The 23,194-nt window shown below is 49.9% G+C and overlaps 1 protein-coding gene across 4 annotated transcripts; it reads right to left on the bottom strand.

Annotated features, from left to right (window-relative positions):
• Positions 1 to 219: 219 nt before the first annotated feature.
• On the bottom strand, positions 220 to 17,254 carry Gtf3c5 (general transcription factor IIIC, polypeptide 5). Of its 4 annotated transcripts, none has more exons than NM_148928.3 (12): positions 16,800 to 17,254; positions 13,493 to 13,712; positions 11,851 to 12,049; positions 7,352 to 7,547; positions 6,171 to 6,275; positions 5,088 to 5,202; positions 4,588 to 4,668; positions 4,394 to 4,491; positions 3,267 to 3,349; positions 2,460 to 2,602; positions 1,583 to 1,759; positions 220 to 1,152 (listed from the first exon to the last, which is right to left on the bottom strand). In NM_148928.3, the coding sequence occupies exons 1-11, from the start codon at positions 16,950 to 16,952 to the stop codon at positions 1,608 to 1,610; spliced, it is 1,545 nt and encodes a 514-aa protein (NP_683730.1). In that variant the 5' UTR covers positions 16,953 to 17,254; the 3' UTR covers positions 220 to 1,152; positions 1,583 to 1,607. The 4 variants fall into 4 exon arrangements, with proteins under 4 accessions (NP_683730.1, NP_001277413.1, XP_011237479.1 ...); NM_001290484.1 differs by having other exon boundaries at positions 1,583 to 1,777; XM_011239177.3 differs by lacking the exon at positions 16,800 to 17,254 and adding an exon at positions 15,106 to 15,406 and having other exon boundaries at positions 285 to 1,152; positions 1,583 to 1,777.
• Between the last annotated feature and the right edge of the window lie 5,940 nt (positions 17,255 to 23,194).

Below are 23,194 nucleotides of genomic sequence, written 5' to 3' on the forward strand. Positions count from 1 at the left end.
TGCAGCCCTTCTCTGAATCTCCATCCTATACCATGCCCTGAAGACTGTAGACCTGTACCTTAACTGAGAGCCAACTGCTTATAATAAGTGCTAACTGTTCCACTTCTCGAGAATCTTGGCTAGCAAGTGCCACAAAGTGCTTTTGTTCTGTGGAGACAAGTGGCCTTTTCTCAAACACACCCAGCAAAACACAAATCAAAAACAAATCAATACAGGGTGCACTATGCAACAAGACTCAGTGCTGTGACTCATATGCCAGGTGACCAGGGCATCAAACACCAGTGCTGGCTTTGGGGGAGTTTTATATTTATTGTACCAAAAGCACTTTGATTTACATGGGAATTCAGGACAGTTACAATACTTTGCCAAGTGTGGCTAGACTTCAGGAAGTCCTTCTAGTCTGTCCAACCTATGGCAGGAATGGCCATCGCCCTGGGCTCTGTGTAAGTGAGGCCTCCAGAGGGCACGGGGCCCTCACTCAGAACCTCCTCACATCCAGAGTCAAAGCATTCCTGGGTACATGGGATCAGAACCCTGGTCTCCTCCCCAAGAACCAGGATGGGCAGCAACTAGAAGTGAGAAAACGCCCAGCTGAAGCTTCCTGGCAGTCACCAGGAAAGAAGTCCTATGGGGACAGGCAAGGCTGGCTAGCCTTTTGGAAGAGCTACTTCCTGCCTCAGGGCTGAGCATTCTTTGAAGCAGCAGGAAGCAGGGTCAGCGGGGACACAGGGTCGGTCTGTCTGATTCCATGCAAGACTGGGAAGTTCCCAGGAGTGCTCACTTGACCCAAATCAAACAATGGATCTTCAATCTCGGCTGGCTCGAGGCATTTGGCTTTGGATTTGCTGTGACTTGACTGTGTGCACCAGGCTGTTCAAGGCACAGAGGCCACACAGAGACACAAGGCAATGGCCCATCTCTGGCGCAGCACCCTTCAGGAAGTGGCGCTGCTGCTCTGGGGCTTACACCCAGGGACCTTCCATGGATGTCCGCTTGACAGAGACAAAAGGAAGATGTGAGACGGGGTGTTTTCAGGTCCATTTGGTGAAGTCAGGCTGAGCACAGCCTGGGGTTGCCCAGTATCCTCATCTCACTGCCTGGATGGGGGCACAAGCCTGTCCCAACTGTCCCATCATGACTCGCCAGCATGTCCTGAATGAGGGAAGGAACAAATGAGATGTTAGAGCCCCTGGCAAGAGGAAACACTCCCAATTTTACCGCCCCCCCCCATCCAGGAAAATTGATATACAGGACAATCAGGGCTGGGCTGGCTTATACCAAGGCTACCCCAGACAGTGCCCAAACCAAAGGGTGGTCTGGCTAGCCAAGTTCCTCAGGCCCTCTGTCACTAGATTCACAAACCCCCTGCCAGGATGGGTGCCATGGTTTACCACACCTACCTTGGGTCACCTGCACGGCAATAGGGTTGTCCTCCACCCAGGGCACAAGACAGCACCAAGCACAGAACACAGCCAGAGCCAGGACCTCTTGTTAGGACAGCAGCTTTGGGAGGAGCCTCAAGGGCCGTCCTCACTACCATGACCCTATTCTGCTGCTTTGTGAGGATGGCTGCTGCTCTCACCTGGTTGCCTGGGAACAGCGCTTCCTCACACGTAATCCAGAATCTCTGTCTCCATCTCATTCTCGCTCCCATCTGAGGGCTTGAAATCCTCCTCCTCCTCTTCCTCCTCTTCCTCCTCCTCCTCCTCTTCCTCTCCAGATTCAAACATCAGCTGCTCTTTCCCACGATCAGCCTTACCTGTGTTGGAGAAAAGAGCTGTACACGAAGGAAAGAAGGCTGTGTTCCAACACAGGCTTCCTAGGCAGCCCTAGAGTCCCTTCACTGTGACAGGCTCTAGCAATGAATCTGCCACGAAGGAGAGCATGAGGGTGGGGGTGGGGACAGGGATGGGGACAGGCAGGGAGCCTAGTAGGCATGTTTGAACCCATTTTCTGGGGAGAACCATGAGCAGCCTGGGGCCCATTGCACCTTGAGGGGGCATACACCATAATTCCCAGAAAAGCTTCAAAGCCTTGACTGGGGTCCCAAGAGGTGAAGCCTACACCTCAAACAGCCAGGAAGCCTGCTCTACTCAGATGCCTGCTACCCAGCTCGGAAGGAGTCCTTTACAAGAGCTTTGCATTGCTCTTCAGGGCCCCTTGGAGACCCCAGCCTAGCAAGTACCTCACTTTCCTGTGTCCCCAGGAGCGAGCCCAGGCTCTGAGAAAGGAGCCACGGAGCCACACAGCCCCAGGGGAGAGATGGGCAGAGCTGGCCTTCCTGTACTAGGAGGCAGCATTTCTTCCTTCTTGTCTGCACTCTTTAGTGTCACGGCTGAGTCCTGGCTCACAGACCCCCTCCCACCACGGATAGTTTGAGGCTCTCTGGAGCTTTTTGCCAGCTTTTGTCAGACCGGTTTCGAATAGGTCTGAGGCTTCCCTGCACAAGTGGCTCTCACCAGGCCTCTCAGAGCGGATGGTCTGTAGAATCATGAGTGACATGGTGTCTCTCAGGTGATCTGTGGTCTTGGGGAGGCACCACCCATCTCTCTCTGTGCACACAGTCTCTGTCCCATCGTTTCGGTGAACAATTTTCTGCAACCTGTGGGCAGAGGAAGCTGAGTGGGTGGTGTCCAGGGATGGGGTTTGGGGAGAGCTTATCTGGAGCCTCAGAGTGTGGCTTCATGTGTGCTGGCTCATGGGATAGTTCTAACACATGTCTATGGGCAGGATGCCAGTGGGAGACTGTTTAGGAAACAATGCTCAAACAGAGGTCTCAGAGGTAGTGGATAATGAAGAGCTCCCAGCAGGTTCCCTAACTTTTGCAGTCTCTGAATAGCACCCCCCCCCCAAAAAAAAAACCCACTAAGCTGGATGTATCCCCAGAGGCACTCTCCTGCTACAGTCAGTCTTTCTCTAGGTCCCACATGCTGCCTTGTTCCCATTAGTGCTGTTGCCCACTCTTGGTGGTGTTTAGCCATGGTTGAGAACAAATGGGTTGAAGGTGTCCAGGATTAGGATCAGGGAGTAACTGCTACTAGCAAGCAGGGTTGCTTTCTACAGGGCACAGTGCAAGCCTGTGGTTGTTGCCATGAGCCTTACAGCCCACATACAGCAAGACTCAGGGCTACACCCAACTCCCAGTGGCCAAGTCTTCCTTAAGAGCTCAGCTGCAGGAAGAGCTGCAGAGAACACTACTCCTGAGCCAGTGCTAGCCCAGAATCCAGGGGTCACCCATCCCTGGGCACAGGACCCCTCATACATACTCCTCCACATTCAAATCACACAGCTGGTAGAACATCTGTCGATAGGGTGGCAGAGCCCCTTCCCGGAAGATGTAGACCGAATCCTGAGAAAAAGAGGGAAGAGATGGGATGGCTGCAGAGTACCCGAGGTCTAACAGTGCTGGGGATACCCATGTTGTGGCTTTCATGGAAGTCTAAGGGGTTGGCTTGTCCCCAGGCCCAGGGTGGCCAGCAGATGTGGAGAGAGGAGGCTCTCACTCCACAGGAGGTGCTGGGGGGTTGAGGCAGTCAGGCCTTCCTTAGTCTACAGTATGGACTACCTTTAACCCATGCTGGGCTCTGTCTGCTGCACCTTCCAAAAGGAATTGGATGACGGGCACCTCAACATCTGTTTCTACTCAGTCACTCTATGGACCCTGCATGCTCCGTTGGCTGCTTTTTGGGGGGAAGGCAGGGTTTAATATATCATTTCCTCCTTTTTTTACTTAGAATATAGCCCTAGAGTCAAAGACAAGGCCCCAAGACACTAGTAGCCAAGGCACAATGGCCCTAGGAGAAAGCTGTCTCCCTACATGTCACCTTGTCTCTGATCAACTTAAATTTTCTGACACAGCTACTTGAGCAGGAACTGCAGGATAGAGACACCAACTTGGCCTCTCCCAGGACCATGGAGGGGCCATGAGAAGCACTGGCATGTGCTAGCCCCTGATGGGTGGTGCTGATGAAAACGTGAGCCCTGGAAGGCTGTGTGCATCCCATCTTGCATTTCACCCCACAGCTGGTCCCCAGATGTTCTGGCTTGGCTTGTGCTCATGTCTATGTCTGCCACCACCACCCACCCCCCCCCCCCCCCCGCCCATCCCAGCAGCAGTTATAGGCCTCAGGGAGCCAGGCTCCTCAGGGGCAGCTGCACACATCTGCTGTAGTCAAATTTCCCTCTCCAGGACTTGTCACCACCACCTCTGCCCAGATGGCCCTAGTTCCCCATGACCGTGGGTAGATGGCCTTTGTTTCTGGAGGGCCCTGAGGGGTGAATAATACAAAGGCACTTGGTGGGGAGAAAGCTAAGTCAGTTAATAACACTTCCCAGGGTCACTCAGAAGTGCCCAGCCCTGCAGTGACACTCCATCGCCCCCACCTGACCTCACCTTGAGTTTGTATTTATTGTAGGTCAATTTCCGTGGGCCATCAGTTCCTGATGGGCCCAGGCCCTGCTTCAGGTCATGCATGGTGCCAGGCTGGTTGGCTGCATGGAAGCAAGGCAGTGGCGTGAGTGGGATCACCCGTCAGACCTGTGGTCCAAATGCCCACCTCCCATGCATGTCCCGATGCAGCCACTCACATGTCTTCTTGACGGTGATGGGCAGGCTGTAGTTGTACGTGCTACGCTTCGCTTTAACAGGCATGTCCCTGGAGCCATAACCTACATGCAAGGGCCATGTGTCAGAAGGAAATGGGTGGCCAGCTCCATCTGCCACCTACAGGAGGGATGGACACTGGCACATCTAGCAGCTCTCGAACACTGACATCCTTTTTTTTTTTTTTTTTTTGGTTTTTCGAGACAGGGTTTCTCTGTGTAGCCCTGGCTGTCCTGGATCTCACTCTGTAGACCAGGCTGGCCTCGAACTCAGAAATCCACCTGCTTTTGCCTCCCAAGTGCTGGGATTAAAGGCGTGCACCACCACGCCTGGCCCGACAGCTGACTCTTGTTTCTCTCTCCTGCACACATGTGCTGATACTCAACACACAGATACATACACATACGTTTTTTTTTTGTTTTTTTGGTAAGGACAATGCTAGAAATAGTGGACACAGAGACAAGGACAGAAAACTTAATTTTACCGTATTTCATTCCACAGCGGATTCGAAAATCAAGGACTTGATAAATCTTGGCATCTGGGTGTTTTCGAGGGTCATAGCCAAATCGAATCCACAAGCTTCTCCACGGGCCTGTTATCTGGAGACCAAAAGTACTGAGTGTGAGGCCTCTAGCACGTAGGTGGAACCAAGCCCTACAGTGAGGTAGCAGGCTCTGAAACATGGCCTTAGACCCCACCCTTTGATGGGGTTCTATGGGGATAAAGTGGGATCAGGAGTTTCTGTGACAACTGTCCTTTCCATAAAGAGCACTGCAGTAGAATTGGAAGTCATGTTCAGTGAGAGAAGGAGTCCAACAGTGCCTCTGCCCATCATCAATCTCTAAGGTCATGGTTTATGCTGGCTCCCCTTGGCAGATAGGACCCCCTTTCTTCTCAATTTTTTGGAAGCTCTGTACCAGCCCTGCCCCTGCCCCAACCCCTATCCTCTCCTGGGAGGAGTCATGAATGGACTTCTTCCACCAAGCTCAACACAGCATGGGGAGTTGAGGTGAGAAGTGCTGTCACTAAGAGGCCTGGGCTCTGGGCCTCAGCTCTGCCACTCACTGGCTACAGAACCAAGACATGGCATGTCAACGCCCTGAGTCCTACTTTCCCTCAGAGGCAAATGAAGGCAGTGATATGTAGCCTCACCCAGTGCCAGGCCCTCAGGAATCCTCACTACGTCATCATATGCACAGAAGGCTTACCTATGCCTCACGGAATTCTTCCTTTAAAGTCATCTGCACACTGCCAGATTAGAAGGTTGTGGTGGACTTGGGGGCTTTGAAATCTTTGTTTCTTTTTTGTGTCCATGTCTTGGTGTGTGTGTGTGTGTGTACACGTGCGCGTGCATGTGTACCAGGACCTGCCCAACTCTCACCTACTCAGTGTTGGGGTTACAGGCACATGCTGCCACATGGATGCTAGGGATCCTTAAGCCGGTGTAGCAAGCACTTTACCCACTGGGCCATCTTCCTAGCTCTGTAAGGTGCCAGGTGCCAGGGATGCCAGGAAGTACATATGCCTTCTGTTGCCATGGCTAGGATGCAGGTGAGATGAGACTTACCATGTAATAAGCCATATAGGGAAGCAAGATCTTAAGCTTGTCAGGATGGACACTGACGTTAGACTTGACAGCATTTCGTGACCAAACAGGACGGATGTCAAAGAGCTGGGGAGAGTCAAGGACAGAGTCTGAGATGAACGCCAACAGCGACTGGCTTCTCCCATCAGCTGTCCCTGTATGTCTGGAACCTACCACACCGGCCAGTCATTCCTAACCTTTCCTCCCTACCCAACCCCTTAGAGGCATGGAGTATACATCTCGGACATGCAAGAGCAACTGTGCAGTGTGGGGTCCTCAAGTGACCATGTAGTCCCCGGCCTTCATGGCTCACAGTACAATGGAGCACCAGGGCTGAGCAAGCAGGTGCTGAAACCCCAGAGCCCCAGTTATTCCTAACCAGAAGGCAAGCTCTGCAGATGGGACTTTTGGAGGTGAAGGGGTGGCGGTCCAAGGCACTGTGAGCCAGAACAAAGATGAGCCACGGGGAAGCCTCAGGTGACCACTGCCATTCAGTGAGGGCTGCAGTCTCTGAAGGACCCAGTGCTTGAATAGGGTGTCACTTTAGCTTCAGCACAGAAAGCCCCATAGAACCCACTGTTTAGGACTGTGGACCCAGCAGAGATCCAGCCACTGTCACAGAGCTCCGGAAGCCAGAAGGTAGTGCAGTGTCCTGTGACGTGTTTCCAGCTACACTCAGGGTGAAGGCACCATAGCCCGGCACATGGCCAGTTTCTGTGTGTTTGTTACAAGTAATAGCTCTGCACAAGCTGTTAGACCCAGCTCCATATTCAAGCCACATCCCAGCAACAACCCATCTCTGGCACCCAAAGGGACTTTTAAAAAACTCTAGGGACTGTTTTCAACTTTGGAAATGCAGGACTTGTGAGGTCCTGAGGACTCAGCCTCGCACGTTCCAAACAGCATTGACCCAGCACAGTGTCTCCCAGCCCTCTTTATTTTACTTACATGACTTTGTCTAGTTGTCAAGCCCCCATCTCACTCTGCCGGCCAACTACCCCTGCTCCTGGAGTCATAGGCTGAGCCACCAAGCCTAGCTTCTGAGACAGCTTTTAGATGTAACAGCTGAGGTTAACATTCTTGTGCTAACCAGCCAGCGCTAGAACAAGTGGAACCAGCCTTGATGGTGCAGTATGCAGCAGGTTAGGGGGCATCAGCCTCACCTTCCTCAGCTCCTCTTCCACCTTCTGATCTATGGGATTGGTGCAGGCCTTCTTCCATGTCTGGACTGCAGCCTCCAAAGGCTGTTCAGGAACCTCAGTGTCCTCAAAGTTGACAAAGATGGCGTTGTGGGGGCGCCGGGCTCTACTCAGTCCAATCAGGTTCTCCCCTGAGATGGTGGGATTATGATAGCCTTCTCTGTGGGTAGAGACATAGACAATTAGATTACCATCTGAGGCACAGGCCTGCCAGGTGGGCAAAGAATCCAGCAGGTCTCACCAGTAGACCATACCCATGTGCCTTTCTCTGGAGTCAGTGGAGGGGACTCCCAGCACTGCCTACTGGAAAATCACATGCCCTTAGGCTACCATCAAGGGTGAGAGGGCTTATAACTGCCTGCGATGGCTCAGGGAAACCCTGGGGCCAGTGGCCTTGAAGGAGGGCAAGGCCCTAAGTCTTAGAGCTTAGTACATGGGAAGGGGCACCATTGAAGGCTGGTGGCCTCTCAACAGAAACTTCATCTAGCACCATCCACATCTAACACTGCCCAACCCCAGCCACCCAGCGCAGAGCCGCACAGCATCCACATGCCCATCAGCTGCATGTGGACAGGGTCATGGACTCTGCCTACTTACAGGAATCACTTAATTCTCAAAATGGTCCTTCAAGGAAGGAGTTTCTGAGGAAATACTTGAGGCTACTCAGACTAGTAAATGTGTCCAACATCTGTCAGGAGCTGGGCCTTAGCCCCAAGATGCCTGGCTGCGGGCTGGAGAAATGGCTCAGTGGTTAAGAGCACTGTCTTAACCACTTTTAGAGATCCTGAGTTCAATTCCCAGCAACCACATGGTGGCTCACAACCATCTGTAATGGGATCTGACACCCTCTTCTGGAGTGTCTGAAGACAGCTACAGTGTACTTACATATAATAAATAACCAACCAACCCCCCCTCCACACACACACACACGCATGTGTGCGCACACACACATTCTGTGTATGTACCAGCACAGAGCCTGCCCTGGTGGATGGTTCCTGAAGCACTTACAGCAACTCCCTAACTCTTTAAGGGTAGTTGTCAGCAACAGCACTCAGAGACTGGGCTTCAGCAGTACTGCCATACATAGGCCTGTGCTTCCCCGACACCAGCCCTGTCCCACAGCACTGCAAGTGTTATCCAGGATGCCACAAGTCCATCCCCACACTCATCCTGTCTTTATGTGTATGTGTCTGTATGTTTATGCAATGTGTGTGTGGGTTTTGAGGAGGCCAGAAGTTGTGAGCCACCTGATGTGGGTGCTGGGAACTAAACTCTGGTCCTCTGGAAGAGCAACAAATAAATGCTCCTAACCATTGAGCCACCTCTTAGCCCCTTTACCCTTTTACAAAAACAATCTGCTGCTATGAATGCGTCTCGTCAGGAATTCCTAGGCTCAAGCAATCCTGCTCAGCCTCATCCAGTCTGCACTTTACCCTATTTTTCTCCATGAGTACATATCAACTGTAAACGTCAACAACCAATAACAAGTGTTTTGCACACTGGCAAACAAATATGAAACAAGGAGTCAAGTCTGCTTTTCTCCAAATGTGTCTTTCAGGATCCATCCCAGGTACGGGATGATTAGGAGACGGGAATGATTAGGAGGTGTGGCCTTGTTGGAGGAAGTAAGTATACCATTGCGGGGTGAACTGAGGTTTTAAAAGCCAGGCCAGGTCCAAATCAATCAATCAATCCCCCCAGCCCCTACACACACACACACACACACACACACACACACACCAGCTTTGAACACTATCCTGCTTTAAAGACTTTCTCCCCGAGCCCCCAACACCCTCAAGATGTGGCTGGCCTTCATTTCAGAGAGAGCGTCAGGGAAGGGCGTCATGGCTGCCTCTGGCTAGCTCTACTGACCACAGTGACCCTAAATCTGTGGAGAGTTGCTGGTAGGAGCAGAAGGGGCTCAACACCCTGCCAGCCTCACCTCTGCAACCCCAGCCTACAGGACACCCAACACCCAACACCCAGGCCCTCCTCCCCCTGGCTAGCCAACAATGCCCCCAAAATCAACAGTGCCTGGGAAGAAAGGCAGGTTCTTTCCGTGTGCTGGGAATCTGCCCAATCACATAAGGAAGAAAAAGGGTCATACCCACGGGCCCAAAGACAGCTGGCCCCACGCCATGGCCTACTCCAGAAGTGTGGACAGCTGCCTACCAGTCCCTCTGTGCAGAGTGCAGCCCAGGGGCTTTACTGTCTTCTGCATAGTGTTCTTCCTACTACAGGTGTCAATTATTTTGTGAGAGGAAAAACACATCAGAAATTTAACTCTGAAAAAGCAATGAGGCAGCCAGGCACGGTGGTGTGTGTGTGTGTTCCATGTGCTGAGATTAAAGGCATACACCACCAAATCCTGCTCACAGCAGTTTTCTAAAGCAGGGAACAATATACTTTTTGGGATGAGACCTAAGCCTGCTGCCACAGCCTAGGAATCATAACCCTGAATTAAAATGGACCCCATAGACTCACACATTTGAATGATTATCACCAGAGGTGAAACCTTCTGAGAAAGACGGGAATGATTAGGAGGTGTGGCCTTGTTGGAGGAAGTAAGTATACCATTGCGGGGTGAACTGAGGTTTTAAAAGCCAGGCCAGGTCCAAATCAATCAATCAATCCCCCCAGCCCCTACACACACACACACACACACACACACACACACACCCCAGCTTTGAACACTTTGTCTCGTTCCTCCATCACTCTTTTCTGCAGCCAGCTCCTTCACGGCCTTCCAGACCCCCGCCATTCACAATGTAGTTAATGCACTCACCCACGGTCTCACATTCTGCCCTGCTTCCCAACATCCAACCCAGGACAACGCCTCCCTGCCATGTTATCTGTTGGCACCAAGCTCCAAGCCTGGGTCACCACAGGACTCTATGCGGAGTTTCATGGCCATCCTGGCCACCTTCTGGACCATTTCAGGCCTCTGCTCTTGCTCATACTACCTTTTGTTTTTACACTACAGTATCTGTTCCAGCAGGTGCCCTGTCACAGCACAGAACCTACCATGTGCCACGTCAGCAGTCAGCACTTGAGCGCAACCTTCTGAAGACGGCGCACAGCCAACAGAATCTCCTCAAGGAACACCGGAGACCAACCACAGGCTGGCTTTCAAGCTGCTTTCATCTCTGGCTTATCTGTGTGCTGACCTGCTTCCCAAGGCTCCCTCCACTGGGTCCCAGCAATTGGCAGCACTTGGCCCAGGGTTATAGGAGAGAACAAAGCCAGCCAAAGTGCTGCCCTGGGAAGTGTACAACACAACAAGAAAGGCTGTCTTCGTGTGTGTAATTTAAAAAAGGTAGCAGGCATGGTGATGCTAGCCTAAGACCCCAGCACTTGGGAGGCTAAGGCCAGAGAGGCTGTGAGTCTGAAGCCAGCCTGGATGCTGCAATATGCTCTGGGCCAGCCTGGGCTACAGAGACAGACCTTTTCTCTAAACATCACAAGCATAACAGTAAGAACAGTGTGAGACTAAAGACCAAGGAAGGCTCAGGGATTGGGCCAGGTCAGGCTCAGAGCTTCCCAAGCAGCCTGGATACCTCAAGTCTCATCTCCATCCTTTATAAATGGAGATGACAGAGAACTGGCAAACTGCCGGGAGGCGAGGCCAAATGCTGGCTCCATACTTCCCCACAGCTGGTGAGCATTATTAATCTCATATTGAGAATGTTCAAATTAATTTCTTCTACATTAGTCAGTCCTGGCTCTTACACAAAGGAACTCTTCTCCCTCCGTGCCAATGTGCATATGCCTCCAGAGAAAAACCCACATTTGACAATGCCTGGGACCTGCCTTTCCAACAGCTCCATTCTGTCCAGATTGTGTAAAATTATTCATCTCACTTGAGTTGCTTGTGGTCTTAGTTGTGACAAGAGATGCCCACCCTGACTCTGATATGCCCGAGGCCCATCCTCAAAACTCAGAACACAGCTCATATTTAGTGAGCAGGATTCAGGAACAACCAACAAGGATGCTGGGGCTCAAAGGGAGGCTCCAGCAGATATAGGTAAGTGCTCGATAGTGCTGGCAGCTACCTCTAGTCATGTGTGCAGACAGGAAGACAGCAAGTGGGGCAAACAAGCTGAGGTTCTGCAGAGAGATGGCAGGCTGGATCACAGAGCTAGCTATGAACTCTGCTGGGACAAGACCCAGGAGACCATGAGGTGGACAGAGGAGACAAAAAGGCCTGGGTTGGCATGGGATGGATGCACATGGCATTTCATAGGTAGTGCCATTAATGGTGACTGAAGGTCCAAAGAGGCTTCTCAGTAGTGACCAGGGCATTAAAACCAGAGACCATGTCTTATCAGGTGCTCTGGAGTCCCACTAGCTCACTGTGTGTCGGGAATCACCAGGCCACTGCTTAGGACACTCCCCTTCTGAAGTTACTCCTGCTCTTCTGCTGCCCTGGGGTCTGGGTGAGAGACAACCTGGGGGCTGCCTACCGGTGCTGTGTCTCAGGGCGATAGAAATAGTCCACAGGGGTGTCCAGCCTGGAGAAGATGGGTGGGGGGATGTAGAGTGGTAGCTCCTGATGGAAGAACTCCTCCTTCTCAGGCTTGCGCATGAGCACTCTGTCATACATGGAAACATGCTTGCCACCAGCTTCTGTGTGCACTGCCAAGTACTGGAAGTCAGACATTCCTGGAAAGACAAGAGAACAGAGGGCACGCTCTCCCTCAGGCTCTGGTGCTGCTGTGCTGACATCCAAACCCTCTCAGGGAGGTGTGGAGTGAGCTGTGCAGCGCCCTCTGATGGCTGTGCAAATTAGTGCAGTAATAGTGGCCTGGGGGAGACGGGTAGCCATGGACCAGCAGGGTAAAGCCCAGGGAGCTAATCCATAAACCACAGTGCACCCCTGCTTCCAAGACAGTATTTGCACCAAGCTGCAGGGACTGCTGGCCCATCGCCCAGGATGAAGTGCTTAACTGTCCAGCCCAAGGGACCCGGGTGGAGGTCCTAGTCTCCCTTTGTCTCATGTTTAAGACATGATTTTCCTGTAACCAAGGCTGGCCTCACACTCCTCTCCTGCTCCTTTTTTCTCTTTGGATTCGCCTTTCTCAGTAGTCTCTTCAGATTTTCCCTTAGGGCAGCAGCTATAACCAGCCGTCTTTAATAGGCACCATATCTGTGAACCTTCTCCAGAGCCTCCTGAATTGCTGGCTCTGCAGTCCCAGCACACAGACACGGGGAAGCTGAGGCACCTGGGGAGTGGGTGACTAGGAACAAACACAGTGACACACCTGTGTGAGAATGTTACAGGGAAACTCACTACTGCACATGCTAACCCACTCTGAATGAGGGGCCTATCACACTGGCCATCCAGTCCAAGGAAGCACGGAACCGGAGTCAGTTGGGGAAACGTCAGACGGGATGAAACCAGCAGCCATCACGGCTTGATGAGGAGGCAGACAGTGTCACAGTGCTGCAATCGCACTGTTTGGGAGGCTGATACAGAGGTTCAGTGGGCTTAGAGTTTAAGGCCAGCTTGGGAAAAGGTTCCAAAACACTGCTGTCTCACACTGGAGATCCAACCACTAGTTTGATCTGGCCCTACACAACAGTTTATCTTAAAATTGGAAGGTTTCTCACAGAACTCTAGATCCCTAGCTTCTCCCTCTCTCTCCTTTAATTTTTATTTCTTTTTATTTCATGTGCATTGGTGTTCTGCCTGAATGTATATCTGTGTGAGGGTGTCAGATCCCCTGGAACCAGAGTTATAGACTGTCATGAGTGCCACGAGGTTGCTGGGAACTGAACCCAGGTCCTTCAGAAAAGCAGTCCCTCACTGCTTTTGATGAACGGTCTGGCCATGTGTTTTATCACAGCTGTTGTAACACAAACTAGGACACTGTCTCAGTGGGGTGGGGAGGGAGAGAAAGAGAGAGGGAGAAAGGGAGAAAGAGAGAGAGAGAGAGACTATGAAAGAGAATAAAAGGGCATGGACTCACAATCCGTAAAGGACTGTTGACTAAAGAGGTTGCTTCTCCCATGGGAAGTGGCTGTGTTCAGGCAGGGGCATACCCGACCCCACTTTCCACATGAAGCCCGGAAGTCACCCGATACCGCTAGAGATGTCACAGTTACCCTGGAATTTGTAAATTGTGGAGATGATGCCAATGATCTCCAAGTTGAACGTGACCTGGGGGTGGGCCTCGTCTCCCAGGACACCTCTCCGACGCCTTGTTCTTTTCCGGATCCGGAGCAGCAGGCTGCTGGTACTGAAACGGTTAGCACACACAGGGTGGCAGTATGGGTCCTTGGGCCGGAAGTAGAGTTCGAGCCTCTTGGTAGGGTCAGTGTAGATCTGCAGCAATGCCAGGGGAGATGGGGGACCCAGTAAGCAGCTGAACACCCAACAGAGCGCTGCACCTCTTCCCACAATGCAGCTGACAGAGATGCAGGAAGGGCCCGGGCGCATGCTCCACAGCCAGCTCTTCATTCCCACCGAACGCTTTTCATTTAGTCTTCTCTGTACAGATATCCTGACTGCTGGTTTCCCTCCCTCCTGGCCTCCCAGTTCCTCCCTCTCACACCTCCCCTCTCCCCAAGATCCACTCCTCCAACTCCTTTCAGAAAAGAGCAGAACTTCCAGGAATATCAGCTAAACATGGCATAACAAGATGCAATTAGACTAGGTACAAACAAACCCTCATATCAAGGCTGGACAAGGCAACCCAGTAGGAGGAATGGGTCCCAGAAGCAGGCAAAGACTCAGTGACAGCCCCTGCTCCCAGTGTTGGGAATCCCACAAGAAGACTAAGCTACACAACCATAACATATATGCAGAGGACCTTGCTCAGACCATACAAGCTCCCTGATTGTCCCTTCAGTCTCTGAGCCCCCGTGAGCCCTGCTTAGTTGATTCTGTGGGGCAAGTAGGACTCTTTTTTTTTTTTTGGTTTTTCGAGACAGGGTTTCTCTGTGTAGCCCTGGCTGTCCTGGAACTCACTTTGTAGACCAGGCTAGAACTCAGAAATCTGCCTGTTTCTGCCTCCCGAGTGCTGGGATTAAAGACATGTGACACCACGCCCGGCTAGGACTCATTTTTAAACCCAAGTTTATTCATGTTTAAGTAGTAAAGAGAATGAAGTCAAAGAGGCTCCTTCCAATAGGTTACAAAGTGAGAGATAACAGCTAATTAAGTAAAATCCATCACCTATCAAGTGCAGGTGCCACACCACAGGCAGGGTTACTGTCCTGTTTACTACTGAATAGACAGAAGCTTTCAGACTGACTAAGGTAGGGCCAACCAAGCCAAAAACTACCCACCTGCTCCAGGACTCAATTGATAGTCTCTGGCAGTCATTGCTTATTATTACCAATAGCCTTCAAGGCCCCAGTTCCTTCTTCTTAAAGAAAAAAGAAACAAACAACCCCCCACCCTCCCACTGAATAGTGTCCACCTCATATATGATACTGTTACGAGTATTAAATTAAAACAGTGGTGCCTAACTCCTGGTAAGTACTAACACCTACATGTGAACAGATGCTTGCCCCACATTTGGTAAGAGGCATGCAGTGAGTGTCAGCTGTGTGTGTGTGAACAGAGAGTGTGTACTGGCGCAATCCACTGGCCACCCATAAGTTTAACTCCTGACTCCCAGTACTCAGGATAGGGGCCTTCAGGAAGCGCTCAGTAGCAAGTTAGGGAAAACATGAAAGTTAAAAGAAGCCTGAGGGCTGGAGAGATGACTCACAAGTTAGGAGCTGTTTCCAGACTGGAGTTCAGTTCCCAGCACCCAAACATTGGATATAGTGCACAACCACCTGTAATCACAGCACTAAGTGGTCCAACGCCCTCTTCTGGCTTTCACAATCACCTGGATACACAACTAAAAATAAGGTTAGAATCTTGAAAACGGCAGCCTCATTCCTCAGGCACCCTTCTCATAAAACGCACAGTTCTGACCTACCAGAGCAGGGATGAGCCCAGCCATGGCCTGACACATTAGGACGACTTCAGAAACCCAAGAAAAATGTAAGAATGGAAGACTGTCTATATCAGGCAACCCTGGGGTAAGGGAGAACAAGGATTCTCTCAATATCATAACATCCATCAGTTCTTATCCACACCCATAAAAAAGTGGAGCAGCAGCTCAGACTGTATTTGTGCTGGAATTCATTTTCCTGTCATACCAGTAGCAATGTCTGGCTTAGCCTTTCTTACCTGCCCCCTTATCTGGAAAAAGGAAAGAAAAATAGTATCTAGTTCACTAGGATATTATTAGGACGTTTTGTTGTTTGTTCTTTTGAGACAGAGTTTCTTTGTTAGCTCATGCTGTCCTGGAACTTGATCTGTAGACCAGGCTGGCCTTAAACTCAAAGATCCACCTGCCTCTGCCTCTGTAATGCTGGGATTAAAGGTGTGGGTCACTACTGCCCAGCTTCATTAGGACTTAACCAAATACTTGATAAATTTTTATAAAATGGGGAATCTGTACAGATATTAGTACAGAGGTAAACAAGAGAGATCCTAGCTCGGTTTACAGCCCCAGGGCCAAGTAATAAATGTAATACATGAACAGGTAATACATGTATCAAACTGAAATCTGAGTGGAATTATCAACGGAAGGAGCCAGAATCTGCTTATGCTAAGATGTTCAGGGAAATCATTTCTAAAGAAACAATTCCAAGATTCCACAGAGCATCACTTTAGGTCCACTACTTGTTGTGTGGTTATGTGGCCTGTTTACTTGTAAAATGCAGATGTTGTCAGTTCCGGCCCTGGGGATTGAAAGGACTGTGGCATGTTAAAAAATAAATAAATAAAAATTAAAAAATGCCGGCCCGTGGTGGCGCACGCCTTTAATCCCAGCACTCGGGAGGCAGAGGCAGGCGGATTTCTAGTTCGAGGCCAGCCTGGTCTACAGAGTTCCAGTACAGCCAGGGCTGTAAGAGAAACCCTGTCTCAGGAAAAAAAAAAAAAAAAAGCCGGGCAGTGGTGGCACACGCCTTTAATCCCAGCACTTGGGAAGCAGAGGCAGGCGGATTTCTGAGTTCGAGGTCAGCCTGGGCTACACAGAGAAACCCTGTCTCGAAAAAACCAAGGGGGGGCGGGAGAGCACTTTGTACGTGCTAACCACATAATACAACGCCGGCGAATTGTGTCACTTTTAGTTTCAACTACAGGTGGTGGAAAAGTTCTCTTTCCTCCCGTGCCTCGGTTTTCTGCCGAGAGCAATAAGGTCAGAGCAGCTCACTGTCCTGGGATAGATGCCAAGCATGCTACTCACATTTGGGGACAGAAAGAAAATACCGCCTAGTTCACAACAGGTCCTAGAGCTTGCCTAAACTCTCCGTTGCCACGGAAACCGCTCTCCCGCCCGGTGGTCCCGCCCATTCAGTAGACACGATTCCTTTCCCGCGGTCCCGGAGTTTCCCAGCTCCTTACTCGAGAGACGCTTTCCTCGCCGCCCAGGGTCTGTAGCATCTTGGCCTCGTTACGTACTACGCCCGGGTACTCCACGCACACCAAGCGCCGTTCCCGCCGCAGGTCCACAGGGATGGCGGCCTTCGGGTCCGCATCCGGCTCCGCCGCCGCCATGCCTACTAGTCTGGTTCCAGCCCGCCGCGGTCCGTTCTCAAATGGCTCCGCGAGGCCTCACCTCAAAGGTTCCGCGAAGGAATTGTTCCGGTCCTCCTTACCTTTCTCGTCTCCTTAAATCATGGAGACTCGAAGGCCTCCAGGAAGAAGTGCGTCGCCGCAACTGTTTATTTTGCTACACCACACAGAACTGGGGGCTTTTTAATTTAAAATGAAGAGGGTTGGACAAAGGGGCGAGACGAGGGCGTATCCCACCAGCCGACCCAACCAAGACAAGCCAGGATTCGACCGGGTTTTTCCGGATATCCCGTCCAATGAGAGCTTGAAGACGTGCCCCAGGCGTCCTCTGGCCCGCCTCTCATCCCTGAGCTGGTTTTCGGCTGTCAAAGAAAAAGCAGTCCACTGAGTCCTCTTAGCCTTGCTCCTGTGTGCATGTATTTAGGGCTGAGTGCAACTGTAAATTAACAAATTGATAACTTCTTATCATCACACCTCTGTGAGTTTAATACACAAGCTTCAAAGCCTTTGTTGTCATCTTGCAGAGATGACAGTAAAATATTAGATGCACATCGCATCCCATATTAGGATGTACGCACAGCATGCTTAGCAAAATTTGCAACATAGGCTACTCACCTGTTGGTTCTGTGAGGGTCTGATTAGATAGGTAAGTCTGCTGAACTCGGTGCTTCTACCTCTGAATGAGAAGAAGTTCGGTTCCTGAACCTACAAAGCTGCTTCTAAGCTACATGGAGCCTCGGTAAACCCCTCATCCAATGTAGCAACACTCTCAATATTCAGCTGTCATCTCTTCTCCTTATGATATAAACATGATCTTAGAAAGCGATCTCACGTTGTTCCTGTTCTCAGCGGGACCCTCACCCCTCTTTCCCCCCACCACCTAGCTGTCAGCTTCTCTTCATCACTTAGGTTTATGTATAGGCTTTATCTCCCCTGGGGATCCACCATGATAACCTAAACCTAGTCTGCTGATTTCCTTGGTGCACTCGGCACTCAGACGCACACATCGGGGAGCACAGCCTTATTTGCTTAATGCTGGCCTTGCTTTACTGTGTTGGCAGCTTCCTAAAGGTAAGTATTGCTTTGCTGCGGACCTCTCAGACCTGAACACGGGGGTAGACACAGAGTATACATTCACTAAAGATGTTGTGAGCCAGTGAATGAATGAGGCGACACTTTCATGACTCATTCAATCCAGGCCTAGATCGACACGTGGCCACAGAACACTGAATCAATCTCATTCTAGAGAGGCATGTCCGTATGTGAACAGGAACCACGGAGAAGGGCAGGAGGGGAGACAAAGACAAGGACCAACCTGAGGTCCTCAGGCCAAGCTTCTGAGAGAAAGAGACTTGGTCCTGCCTGGGATCCAAGCCAGATCTGGCGCACAGACCCTCACAAACAAAAACTTACCTATCTAATCAGACCCTTCAGACTGGAAGCTGAGAAGAGCCAAAAGGATCAGGCAGCTAATGAAAGCAGTGTCCACACATTTAGCATTTAGGAAATGCAGTCTCCTGCATGCCTGGGTCTGTGGGGAGTGGATGATGAATCAGAAAGCCTGTCCTTCTAGAACTCACATTGAGTAGCAAGAACAACTAGCAAAGGAATTGGAGGCTGAGACGCTGTTCAGTGATGGAAGAGGTGCTTACTGTTCAAGGTGTTGAGTCCCATCTCTAGGCTCCCTCCCACCTACCATTACACCTAGAAAAGATAACGTTGAGGAAAAATCAAGCCCATGGCATTTACCCATCTTTCTGCATCCAGCCTCTTCAGATTCAGTTTTCCAACAGGCCCTGGCACACAAGGTGAATTTTACAAGGCTCAGAACTGGGGCGCACTAGTTTGGTGACCAACACCCCTTCAGCCACTGCTCTAGGACCAAGGACGTTCTGGGCCTTAGCTGTCTAAATGTGCTCGCAAATCTCAGGTCCTGCTCCTGATACATAGACTTGGAGAAGGGCAGATGTCCTAGCCCCTGAGATGACCCAAGGCAATGGAAAGGGGATGCTGGCTGTGTAGCAGAGCCTAAATCCACAGGAAAGCATCGTCAGGCAAGCAGCATAACACTCCTATCCAGGGCTTTGCAGAACGCTGAATATTGTTGGCAGTGTGCCTTTGGAGGAACCAGGAGTGGGGAAAGTACTAGCCTTTTATCAACTAGTGAAAAGGAAATCTTTGGAAAATATTTTTCTGAGCTTCAACAGAGATGCGGTATAACTCATTGTATTCTCAAGGTCAGTCCACAGTGCACATAGTAGGTGCTTTCTTTAATATTCCCTTGCTAGGCGTTGAGTCTCCTTGGACTGGATGAGAAGTGTAATGTTTCCTTTTGGCCATCAGATGGCGACAGAACATTCACATGGGCAAGCCCTCCATCTGCTGGCGGTAAGTGGTCATGACATCCTGGAAGATGGAGAAGTTGCTGCACTAAGAAACCCCAGTTCAAGCCTGAGGTCTCCTGAGTTCAGGAGCCCCCTGAAAGGCTTATGCTAGTCCCAGGGCCAGTATTCTTGCTGTCCATCTGCTCCATCTGTGCCCACTTATACACATGTTCAGGGTCTCATCATTGGATGACAATGACCGACAATGGAGTCTTTCACAGGCTTCTCTTCCAAAAAGAACAAACCATGTCACTGGGCATTGTCCTTCCCGGTCAGCTTGTCATTCCAAAGCAAAATGGAACCATGAACAAGACCAGGTTTCAGAGCTTGTTCGTAGATATAGTTTATGTTGCCTAGTTAAATATTTCCAAAATGCTGCCTAGCCAAGACATATGGAAAGCTAGTGAAATGTAAACAGCACAGCCCCTCAGTACACATAGGCTTCCTGAAGGCCTTGGGAGGCTCTGTATCACTATGCTCACGTGGGAGCATGTTTTAAACTGCATTTGGTTAGTACATCTGTCCCTTTCCAGCCATGCTGTCCTCGGTCACCCTTTGCTGGGAGTCTGAGGAGTATGGGGGGCTTGGCTGAGGGGGAGTGAGCTGGGAATGCAGTAAGACAGAATAGGATGTGTGGGTGTGGCTTGCAGTCACTTCTGTGTGCAGAGAAATGACTGATGCTCATTTTCTGTAGGGATGGCTTCCAGGAACACTTGCCCCATCCAAGTCCATGACAAATTACTGATGTTGTGACCTGAAAGTGCAGGACCAAAGGTATGGAAGTCCTCTTGACTTCCAGAGCCATAATCCATCCTGTGGGAAATCCCATCAGCTGGCTCACTGGGCAAAGTCCTCGGGAAGTACAAACATGAGGTCCTGAGTTCAGACCCCCTGCATCCATGTTAAAAACAAAACAAAACTCACCTGTTACCTTTGCACTGGGCGTGGGCAGAGACAAGTCATTTCAGCAGCTTTGTTGACCAGCCATGAATACAAAACACAGTCTCAGAAAGACCCTGTCTCAGAAAATAAGGTAGGCCTTATTTGATGGCTAAGATGGCTCCATGGGCAAGGGCTTTCTTTCCACGCAAGTCTTGCCAATCAAAGTTCCACTGGAGACCCACTCAGTGGAAGAAGAGAACCAACTGTTAGACCTCTGCTCTCACACTCCTTGCTTACCAAACAAACAAACAAACATTGGGGCTGGAGAGGTGGTTCTTCAGCTAAGAGTACTTGCTGCTCTTGAAGAGGACCCAGGTTCAGTTCCCATCATCCATCTAGTGGCTCACAACCATGTGCAGCACCAGGTTTAGGAATCCAGTGCCCTCTTCTGACTTCCAAGGGCTCCAGGCACATACAAGGCACACAGACACACAAGCAGGTGAAACACCCATACACATAAAATAGCAAATCTAATAAATAAAAATTCAATGTAAAAGTAAGCCAGGTGTGGTGGTGCACATCTGTAATCCCAACACTGGGAGATGAAGATGAAGGTCAGAGGATCAACGTCATCCTTTGCTTTATAATCTGAGGTCAGCCAGCAAGAAGAGTCGATCTCCTCCCTGCCTTCAAAAAAACAAAACTAAACTAAACTAAAACTAAAACAAAACCAAAAAAAAGCAAGTGCAGCCAAGCACAGCCAAGCACAGACCAAGGTAACAAGCTCTCTGCCCTTCCATTGCTGTGGTCTGAATCTGGAAAACCCCCAAGGCTATATGTTCATTTATGTTTTGTTTTGTTTTGTTTTTGAGACAGGGTCTCTCTGTGTAGCCCTGGATGTCTTGAAACTCACTATGTAGACCTGGCCTCCAGTTCACAGAGATCTGTCTGCCTCTTTGTCTGGGACTAAAGATGTGCTCAACTCCAAGGCCCCCTGTTAAATGATAAGACCCCAGCTTGTTGTTACTGGGAAGTGATTTGAGTCCAGTGGAAGGTGTTCTAGGAGATACACCCTGGGAGGTGATTAGTGGGGTTCCAGCCTCCTCCTCCTCTCATCCACTTCCTCGCCATTCAGGGAACAGATTGTGCCCCACTAGACACCCCCACCATGGGTCTAAAGCATCAAATCTGCATTGGACCAGAACCCCAGAAACCCTTAGCTTTTCTCCCTCAACAGCAATCCCGGTTTGGCGGTCGGTCCTGGGGACCAGGCTAGGCAAGCACTTTACAGCTGAGCCACGCCCCTAGCATGCTCACTGTTGGCTTTTGGTGAGGGTTTCGGCTTCTGTGGGACAAAACTCTGTAGTACTTAATTAGTATAATGTCTGACTAAAATGTAACTTGTTTTTTCTTTTGTGGCTATAGTTCATTTCAAGGTGTCCTAAGAAATCTTTTATCTCTAAATTCATGAAGATCTTTTATAGATTCTTTTAGAGACTTTATTCCATTAGTCTACTTAAGTGTGATCAAAGGAACAAATGCTTTTCAGATCCATTCTCTTCTCCTCCTTTCTCGTCCCTCATTTGCAAACATTTCTAACATTCTCTGTGGTTTTGTTTTGCTTTTGCTTTTTTGGTTTTTCAACACAAGGTTTCTCTGTGTAGCTCTGGCTGTCTTGGAACTCACTCTGTAGACCAGGCTGGCCTCAAACTCAGAAATCCACCTGCCTCTGCCTCCCAAGTGCTGGGATTAAAGGCGTGCGCCACCACCTAGCTGATTTTTTAAAAAAATATAGAAGTTCCTTTATAAGTCTATCATCCACCAGCCAAAATATGGCTATTTTTTAAATGATATTTATAAACTTTTGGCCTAATTCCATTGAGATCACACAACATACCCCTTTGACTATGTTCCTTGCAGTTTGTCTGGATTTGTTTTGTGTTCAGCATAGATTCTGTCTGAAGATGTGTTCTGGGAAATGTTTGAAAAGAATGCATGTTCTCAGACACACCGGTGAAATTGCTCACTGGTAAAGGCACTCATTGCTAAATTTGAAGACCTGAGTTCCATCCCTAAACTCATGTAGTGGAAGGTTAGAACCAACTGTTGAAAATTGTCCTCTGACCTCTTCATGTGTTCCTTGGTACAACTGTGTGAGTGCACATACACGAGCGCGCGCGCGCGCACACACACACACACACACACACACACACACACACACACACACACACATGCAATAAATAGATAATGTAATGAAAAAGGACAATTATTTAAGATTCAGACCCACAGCAAGGGGCTGAGGTGCTTATTTTACCTACTGGGGTGGACCTGGCCTCCAGGTTCTCCCAGCATCCCTCAGTCCTTACCTGTCACACCCTGCCCTCTACCCTGAACATTCCAGTCCAGGAGCTGGATCTCTGCCCCCACCAGAGGCTTTTTCCTATATAATCCAGGCATTTTAGTCCCTCCTCTCCACTTCCCTCTCTCCACCTATACTTCCTCTTCCTGTCTCTCTGCATGCACATGCTCTCTCTTTCTCTCTCTCCCTCTCTCTCTTCCTCTCTACCCCCTCTTTTTCTTTCCCTTCTCTCCTGTCTCTTCCCCATGGCGACTTCCAGGCCTAATTCCCAATAAACTTGCCTTTATATACTTTAATCTGGCTTTAATTTACTCATTTCACCAGCAGAGAAAAACTTATCAACATTCCTCAGCGGTCATGTATAGGATTACATATTTGTTTTGTTTTGTTTCTGATTTGTTTCTTGTCTTTATTTACACTTGGTTTTGAGTCTGCTTGTGCTATGACAACTAATTGAATTTTCTCACTATGACTGCAAAATTACCCATTCCTCCTTTTAATGTGTCAGTTTTATTCTAGATATACTTTGGAGCATATTATATTCATATAAAATTTAAAGTCTATAGGTTCCTGGTCTGTGGCCCTGAGACATAATGGAA

The sequence above is a fragment of the Mus musculus genome, chromosome 2 (assembly GCF_000001635.26).
Source record: "Mus musculus strain C57BL/6J chromosome 2, GRCm38.p6 C57BL/6J".
Lineage (NCBI taxonomy): Eukaryota > Metazoa > Chordata > Mammalia > Rodentia > Muridae > Mus > Mus musculus.

Coding starts and splice junctions, on each gene's coding strand:
- Gtf3c5 (NM_001290484.1), bottom strand. CDS start 16,952: ATGGCGGCGGCGGAGCCGGATGCGGACCCGAAGGCCGCCATCCCTGTG. Junction 12,050..13,492: donor CACAATTTACAAATTCCAGG/GTAACTGTGACA, acceptor TTGTCTTTCCAG/GAATGTCTGACTTCCAGTAC. Junction 1,778..2,459: donor CATCCGCTCTGAGAGGCCTG/GTGAGAGCCACT, acceptor CTTCGTGTACAG/CTCTTTTCTCCAACACAGGT.